The 9,436-nt window shown below is 35.0% G+C and overlaps 1 protein-coding gene across 1 annotated transcript; it reads right to left on the reverse strand.

Annotated features, from left to right (window-relative positions):
• Positions 1-1,298: 1,298 nt before the first annotated feature.
• LOC114536200 (growth factor receptor-bound protein 2-like) lies at positions 1,299-9,113 on the reverse strand. Its single transcript, XM_028557521.1, has 6 exons — positions 8,936-9,113; positions 8,735-8,832; positions 4,990-5,096; positions 4,219-4,240; positions 3,947-4,127; positions 1,299-3,461 (listed from the first exon to the last, which is right to left on the reverse strand). The coding sequence occupies exons 1-6, from the start codon at positions 9,011-9,013 to the stop codon at positions 3,288-3,290; spliced, it is 660 nt and encodes a 219-aa protein (XP_028413322.1). The 5' UTR covers positions 9,014-9,113; the 3' UTR covers positions 1,299-3,287.
• Positions 9,114-9,436: the final 323 nt, after the last annotated feature.

The raw sequence follows: 9,436 nt of genomic DNA on the forward strand, positions 1-9,436 counted from the left end.
GAGTAAGGTGCATTGTTAAACAATGTCGCTGAATTGAATTGAATGGTATTAATTAGGGATTGTTTACATACTGCACTTCTAATCTTTTCAAGCAGAGATATAGTTGTTTGTTGTCGTATGTCTATTCAGTAACGACGTAAATTGATTCCCCTTTTTACGGATAACGTAAGAGGTAAATAAGATGTCTCACGGAAAAGTCGAAATTTCATTCAGTTATTTCCATCCTGAAATAACTAACATATATAGTATCGAAAAAATTTATAGTTTTCCATAAGTGCAGTGTTTTCCAACCTGTCAAACCCCTAGGTTGCAATTGAAATCAGCCGTATTACGTCAAGGATTTAGGCACCGGGATTAACACTTTATTTGTTCAATTAACGAGAAGGTTCTTATAGACCATGCACGTAAAATATAAACATATTTGTTATAGTTACCCTGGAAAGAAACCATACAAGCACAACAGATAAAAATAATCCCATTTAGGTATAGAAATTTTCCGTGTCTGTACATGCGTGAGAAAAACGTATAACCGGAAGGCAACGCAAGTGTTTCAACAACGTGGTATAGAACTTGAACTATAAGCCAAATATGCATCCATGTGAACAAGAACGATAACTCGGTCGCAAACTTTGAAGCCAATTTGGGTGGCATAAGAGAATAAAAATTGAAAGAATAGAAAAGACTGGCACTGGTACTCAACGAGGATTAAAATTGACTTTAAAAAAATGCCGGCAAAAATAATAGTCAGTCATCGTTCCAGTGTTCATATTATAGTAGAGTTGAATGGTTTGAAAAACTATAAAATAGTCTTAATATTCTTGTAATTTTGCATGGTGATATCACAATAAATAAATTACCTTGTAGGTACACCACATAAGTATTTATTACTGCAAAGCTTTCGCGGACCTAGCTTCATCAGTGCAATAGCATTCCGCTGATGAAGGTCCGGGTTAACGGACCGAAAGCTTTGCAGTATTAAATACTTATGCGGTGCACCTTAATTTATTTAAAACAGTCTTTGTTGAAGAATTGAGGCTTGATTAACATCAATTGAAAGACAATCTAAGTTTTTATAAGGGCTAAATTATTACACTAAACAGATTACTCTACAAGCTATTTTTTTAAAATTAAAGTAATTCCGAAAAATGAAAGAATAATACGAATTTTATTCTGTACATTTCGAATCAAGATCGATTCATCTTCAGCAGAATGGTTTACAAGATTTGCGTAACTATAAAGCGCGTAATTTTTTTAAAACAGTCTTTGTTGAAAAATTGATGTTTGATTAACAATGAAAGACAATCTCTGATTTTAAGGGCCAAATTATTACACTAGACATATTACTCTATTTCATAGAGCCGTTTATTTATTTATAGGATACATTTTACAGCCATTACAACGTATGAAAATTTCATTTTAATATGTCTACAGATGCGTACTACCTAATATATTATATATATTACCAGTTTAGGTATAGTACAATTGAGCAATGGGTATATACTTTTAAATTCTACCAAAACTAGAAGCGCTCTTGCACGGCACATATAGGTATTCACTCCGGCCTGCTTGCATGCGACTAAGCCTAAGGCCCGGTTTAGACTGTCAAAGTTTCTGTGATCACAGTTGCAATTTGGAATTGTTAAATCCAAAGTTTTAAATATTATTAACTGAATATTAGGATAAAATAACCTAGTATGGATTAGTGTTACAGTTCCTTCCAGTATTTTCAATAAATCTTTTAAAACTTAGGATTTGTTGTTTAAAAATTTCAACGTTGATCACAGAAAATTTGATGAGTGTAAACCGGGGCTAAGTTATGACGAATTTTGCCAAAACAACGAATTTTTAAATTATTTTAATACACACAGGCCATTTGAAAAATATTTCTAGATTATTTCTTCGGATATCGTAGTGACAAACCGTATTTCATGGTGCTTATTTCATTTGGCTAATCACCAGAAGTTAATACACCTGACTGGGAATTCAGCGGCGGGGAGGAAGGGAGAAAGGGGGATAGAAACACCGGGATTCACCGAATTTGGAGGATCTGTGATGGCATCCCCCATCACCTTGGATATGAGGTTAATGACCCAACGGTGACACGTGCACCCAATAGGAAATAACACCAAAATAAAATTATCAGTACCTTACCTCGATATGAAGACGTTTTGTGATTGGTTGGCTCTAACAATAGAAGACAATTAAGTATGGGTTATATGAGGTTAAACCGAATAGATTTATCTTGTATCATGAAACAATCACGGAAAATCTCAACTGAATTGTTTTGTTCAAAATTTGAAATTTTTAAACCAGTTGTACATTATGAATTCACATATTCTAAAACTCTTTCGAATATTTTAGAATTGTCGGTCGGTAAGGAACGCCATTGAGTCATCGACTATGTCACAGGCCAATTTTTCTTTCGAATTCAACCACAAAACATCTTCATAAAAGGTACTCACTGTAATATATAAGGTCTGGTTAATTTAAAGTAACCAGTCATATATTGGTCATGGCAATTTGAAGTAGTATACGCAATGTAATTGCTAGAAAGACTTTAAGTCACCACGTGTGGAAAATGTGTGCATGCAAGTTGTTATGACTTAATTTCGGATTTCCTTTGGAAAACACCAAGTCATTTCTCCTGACAATCAGTTTCAGCACGAATAATCTTGGTTGCGTTTGCTTGGATTCAATACAGCTGCTTCTATCATACACTATTTCACTAAGCTACATTTGTATTAACTATGGAATACCCCACACCAGCAAGTTGTATTCTACTGACTAGTTTAAGACCTTTACAGAGCGAACATTTTGAAATGTACACCAACACACTAAAGAATTGCTTTTCATTAGTTTTTCAAACCAATTTCTTTCAGTTACGGCCATTTACACAATACGATTCTGAAAAATGGAAATGAGTACTGCATGTGGCACTCTGGCACAAATTCGTTCATTACAATGACATGCAGTGAACTGTATTTTGACTGGAACTATAACTGACGGCTATTTCGCCGCCAACTTGAAGCCATTTTTTGCATGTAATTTTTGCACTTTTGAGATGTCTCGCACCACTTGAGAGGTGAACAAGGCCGGTTCATCGATTTAGTGAAGATATGTAAAAAAAATTTAACAGGGCTTTAAAAAAACTTTTTGCTTAAACAAACTAGATTTTTGCTTCTAAATGCGCTTTCATTTAAAAATGTTCATTTGCATTGCAAAACAACAAACTTGCATAACCGGGGTATTCTACAGTTATTCGCCTACAATAATATATTATCGCTGGTCTACTGTACTGCAACATAGTTTGAAGGAAATAGTCCTTCCCTGTTCTCCAGTCTCCCTCTCCACCAGTTCGCGTCGTCCTTCTCGACAACCTGGATAATTTGTCCTTTCTTGAACTCGAGTTCGTTCTCCTCCTGAGGTTTGAAGTCAAATAGTGCTTTCACTGTGAATACGGCCTACGACAGAGAAGATGGAACAGTTAAAATAAAGGGCTTCGCTGGGTCTTCTTTGGGGGTCAGGTGGCCTCCCCCACAAAACTTTCTCTATTTATAAAGGTATTTAGACGATTAGTTGAAACTATAGGATTAGTTGAACGTTTAGACTAAACGATTCGTTAAGACTGTACGATTACTATTACTATACGAACGGCATTATCATTCTGACGAATGCAAAAGAGCGCCCATGTCGCAATCTTTCTCATTTTATTCAGGGCGGAACTGATTTGAAATGTCACGTTTCACATAATCACATACGCCAGGGTAGGCATCGTCTACGAAAAATCGCATAGTGCAAATGGGTCTTAAGGGGGTGAAATCAAATGGCTCTCGGTAATCAACAGTCAATTTCACTTTAGCTTCCAAAATGGCCGCCAATTGAATTTATCTCAGGTATAATCGCATCCTTGTAAAAATAAAAAGATCACGTTACTCAATCGCTTTACCTTAGCCTGGTCATTCGTTTGCGTCTGAAGGTCGCGTAAAAATATTTGTTGTGTCCTGCTCACGGACGATGTTCGGTGATACTCGACTAGCTCGTTGAGTGAAAGAAATTTGACGACCCAAAGAAAATATTTTCCTTCGCCATCCCGAAGCACTTTGAAATGCTGCACCGCTCCGTTAAACCTGCGTAAAAAACACGTTTTTTCAACTTCAAACCTCAAGATTGTGATAGAATCAGCATAAACATATCCATCCAGTTGATTCTATAACTTACCTTACTGACAGGGAGAAATCGCCTGCGAAATGAAAAACGCATTAGACAGATTCACAACATAATGAAATAATGGCGGCAAAATTGCATTGGTTGGTCAACTCGAAATCGAGACTCGGTGAAGCTGAGCGAGTCTCTCTCAATTCTCTCAGTAGGGTACTAATGCGTATATTTTGTGGGATAAGTAACAAGGTAATGTGAGGATTTCCCCCATGTGTAGCATATGTTATTACCTCAGTTTTTTAAGGACAAAAGATGTCCTTTATGCTGACAATGTCAATTCCACACAACCAGACTCTGGTTAACTGGAGAGGGTCATGGGCGTCAATATGCATGGGTGTGAAATATGGGTGAGTATAAAATATGGGTATGGCTGTAATGTGTTTGGGGGGAGAGCCCTTAACAGAAAATGTGACTATAAAGTATTGATAGCACATCGGGGAATAGAGCTACGACCAGAAACAGGTGGGCAGCTACCTGTTGCTGGATTGCTTATGAACTTTTAGTACGTTTCTACAATAAATTTGTATAGCGTTTTCACAGCGATTCTTTAGACGCATAATCTTAGCAATGTAATGGAGTTTATTCTGTGACAAATATAGCTATATATGAAGATAGCGATTGTGTAGTCAAAAGTCGTAAACATTTAGTGAAATAAAATGGGACTCACAAGTGACTGATTTACGGAAGGGGGCGGGCACAACCGTTGCGTTACGCCAAATATGGGAAAATGAGGTTCGCGTTTTTTGCTCGGAAGATCGTCTTGCACCGTACCTTGTGCTTGGGAACTTTCAGATTCTCTGACTAGGAATGCTCCATCAAGTGTTTGCTGTTTTAACAGTTCCTCGCTTTTTGTTCTTGTTATTTTGCCGTGGAACCAACTACGGTTGAGTATAAAAGTCGATTAATAACAACAAAAAGTATTCACACAGTTCCAGCTACATAGTTACGATTATTACCAGGCCTGGCCGTTGAAAGCAAGCGATTACATTTAAACCGCGGCAGGAAGAATACTGTGTCGAAATAACAGGCCTTACTATGATAAAATTACTGTACGCTGATTGGTCGAGACGAGTACAACTATTTTATTAATTGCGCTAGAGCACAATTTTTTTCCCGAAATAAACAAAATGGCGGAAAGATATTTGCATACAAACTAAACATTTCTGGAGGAGCTAAAAAGGCCGGAAAGGAAAACAAAATTACTGCCAAAAGTACGAAATATTGGATAAAAGTCTGACAGGACTGTGTTTTAACAAGAAATAATTATTATAATGCTTGCATTGAAAATTATGTCCCAAAAGCTTGCGGTAAGGCGCTACTAAAATTTTACAATTGTATTAATAATTTATAATAGTACTCGTATTATTATCATATTAAATCTAGAATTGCACTCGCCATCGCATGATTACGTCTACATACAAATTTACCAACCCTAAACAAAATATGGGCATCGGTAAAAAGTCAATTTAAAATAAATTTTAAAAGGTCTACTGTCTGTAAATAGCTAATACTTTTTTATATTATTATATATTTATAAATCTGTAACACACGTGCATTTTTAGAGTACCAAATTTTAGCTTGTCAGCGCATAGAAAGGTTGTCGAAATAGAAATCCATTCTGCAGTATTTAATCAATTATTTTTTGTTATTCTTTATAAAACTAGTCGAAATGTTGTAATTACGTTAAGGTATAGGAACAATAGGCCTGACATAAATTTGAAATCGAAATAAAGTATATTTCAAGAGACAGTAAGACACAAGTTTTCACAACTGAGAAATAGATTTTTATTTGACAACTAGTCCCAGTCCTTTACCACTATTCCAGATCACTCTGAATTGTTCCATGAGAAGAGTAGATGTATATTTGTACTCGAGTGTCAGTGATTTGGTCTTTAAATGTTTGATGAATGTGTATATATTTAATACCATAGATTTTACAGAGTTTACAGTAAGTTTTTGATTTGATTTTAATCTATATATTAATACTAATTGCCTCAAATTTGTTGGGAAATTTCTACAATGTATACTACACACCTCCTTCAACAAATGGTAAAATCATTAGAAATGTTTCAATTCCTTTAACTATTTAACTAAAAAAGCACTTATCCCCTAATTGTCACATTGCCTGGAGTAATCAAGAGCCAATATTAATGGTATTATTATTAATGGTAATTATTGATGATAATTATTAATTTACTTAACATTCTCGATAGAAAAAGCAATTTCTTTACTAGCAAGGTATGTGGAAATTACTCAGGGCAATTTCCCATACTGGCAAATTCCAATATTGAATATTGTGGTGAATATTGGAAGATTTTTGAAAGTATATTCTATTAATTAAAGTTAAATAAAATTGAATCATGACTTGGCAATCATGAAAATCATGAATGACTGGATGGACATGAGTAAAAACCAGTACGTACATATAGTATATAAAATTACCTATAGATTATTGTAATTTTACATACAATGTTTTCAATATTGCTTCTGTGATATCTGTGATTCATATTAAGTATTATTTCACAAAAACGTCAGAAATTATGTATTCAAAGTTGACAAAATTGTACCAAAGTACAAAAGTACCTGAATTGTATCAGCTCCTGCATTTGATTTTACGACTGCTAGGATCGAATCAGAAGCTCAAGTGTTTACAAAACAGATTGTGGATATAAATATTGTGGATTAAATATCCCTGAAATTTTGGATTGTGAATAACAATATATGATTAAGACTTGTGGCCCATTAACCCAGTCTCTATCAGTGTATTCATCACATAAAGCTAGTTAATATTCAGTGGTCTAATTCTATATATACCTCAAGCAACAAAGTATTTATACAATCACACTATATCATGTAATAATATCAAGACTAAAAAATGTCCACTATAAATACATTGTTTAAAGTAGAATGGTTTAAACTCTGTTTGCAAGCCAGCTGCTGAGATACACAAAAACTAATTTAGACGACATTTAAAGGCTATGTAGTGTTAAATTGAGGATTTTCATTACACAGAGAAAAATGAATTTCACAATGTTATTACAACGTATTTCTTCACTTGCCAGCCTAATATCTTGATCAGATGCAAAGCAGTCAACCCTTTCATTTTAAATTGAATGAGATTGTGTACAGCTATGCTTAACAGCCATAGCAATTTAAGGAATCGGTGAAGGATGTGATCAATACAGGTATATTTAGGTTACAGTTTGATAGCTGCTTGTATAATGCCTATGAACAAGCATATCTATTTCAGCATTGATATTTGTTTGCCATTTTTACAACCATGCTTTCATCACAAAGCTTTCAGTTTCATTAGTGTCTATTAATTGGCAAACTTGCACCTACTTTATGTTACAACCTTCAGAAGTTAAATTTTTTCCCAAGATGTAGACTTCACATAGCAATATATTCATTGCAATCAAGCAAATGGACAAGCACCTGTGCAATGTTTACCCAAAGAAGTATAGGAATAACCCAAACTAAATTAAGTTTTTAAACCTACAGGGTCCTACAACAAGACATAAGCTTTGTAACAAACGTGACAACATTTTCCGTTATGTTAGCAGCTTTCAAGATGCTTTGTCTGCAGATATTGGAAGTCTATCTAAGGTTTTTTATTAATAAGATTTTATCTTATAAGCATGACAACTTAGATTGACAAACAGCAGACAATTCAACTTTGCTAGTGGAATAACAACTGATATTACTTGCATCTTAATGTAACAGTAATATTCAGACATTTAGAGGGGAGAAATTTAGCCTTTCCATTAAATTATTAGCATTGAAAATAGCTTTTAATCAGGCAAATAGATCACCAACACAAGCCCAATATTTTGTAAAAAGAGGCCATAAATTTGTGCTGGCTTATATCAATAGACATATGGACTGGAAATTGAATGAATTAGGCATTCACAGCCGAAAATTTCATGTAGAAATTGCTCCACCATTAACAAATGTTTTAAAATGTTTTGTAAAAATTACAGTTCAACAGTATGGCTAGATTATTTAGCAAGATTATGCCATCTGTTGTATGCTTTATAAATCTATTGTCTTCCTCATGCAGCAAAACGGATGCAACAAACTTAAATTGCCAAATTTCTAGCGAATCTCTCTATAGACTAGGCTCAAATACATGGTCAAATTTTTTTACAACTAACTCAATTTTGAAAACCAAAAATGCTCATATAAACGTAATATACTATCAACGATCCGGTGTATGTGTGCACAATATGACTTCTTACACAGTTAGACGATGCGACCTTCCAAGAAAACTAGATCTAATTTCCTGCTTGCTCTTTTGCTTCCATTTTAATGAGTGTAAAGAAGATCAAAGCGAAATATATGTATAATAACACCCATCATTCATTTTATATCCTTTAGTATTGTGCGGACTGTTAAAAATAAATATAAACAAATACAAAAGACATTATTGACCATTTATCAAACTTGCTGATCTCATCATCTCACGATCTACGAAGCTAAGAATATGTCGTTACATAATATAATTTTTTTTACTTACTCGTGGGGTTTCATTTCAATGTAGTTGGCTGGAATATAACCGACATTACCATTCTGTTCGGCTTTGTACCAATGTTGATCAGTGTCCATGTTTAAAACCTAAAGTTGGTGATTAAAATCGATTGTCAACAAACTGAACTGGACAGGGCACCCCATAAAATAACACACTAAATCTCTCGCGTAAAACGTTATGCTGCCTCACCTTGACGATAGAACCTTTCTCAAAGGAAAGTTCATCATCTGCAGTAGCCCTGAAGGTGAATTTGGCGGCCGCTTCCATGCTGGATGGTCACTTTTAATCGACAAAACCTCACAGTCAACATTTACAATTTTATCAATATAATATTGGAATGTTAAACAAGCAAGCCTTCACTTCCTTATATGGAAACTTGGCTCGTTCCTAGCCTCTTCGCAATTAGGGCGATTTAACATGAGGACGTGAACGTCAAAGACGACGTGAAAATGGCGAGTAAATGGCGTGATGCGCCCAAATATGGAAATGCCACGCCATTTTCACGTCGTCGACTGAACGAGGAGGGGGGGGGGACGAACTAGTCCATCTCAACCAGCTCGAACCACAGATACAGGCCTATAACCCTCGGAGCATTCACCCGAATGCAGAATTAATTTTTAAAGCAAGCCCACAATCATGCTACCCTGAAGCTCTGCGATTTCTACCAATGTTTTCCCTCCCAATGACCTA

The sequence above is a fragment of the Dendronephthya gigantea genome, unplaced genomic scaffold (assembly GCF_004324835.1).
Source record: "Dendronephthya gigantea isolate DGI-Jeju-01 unplaced genomic scaffold, DenGig_1.0 000132F, whole genome shotgun sequence".
NCBI lineage: Eukaryota > Metazoa > Cnidaria > Anthozoa > Malacalcyonacea > Nephtheidae > Dendronephthya > Dendronephthya gigantea.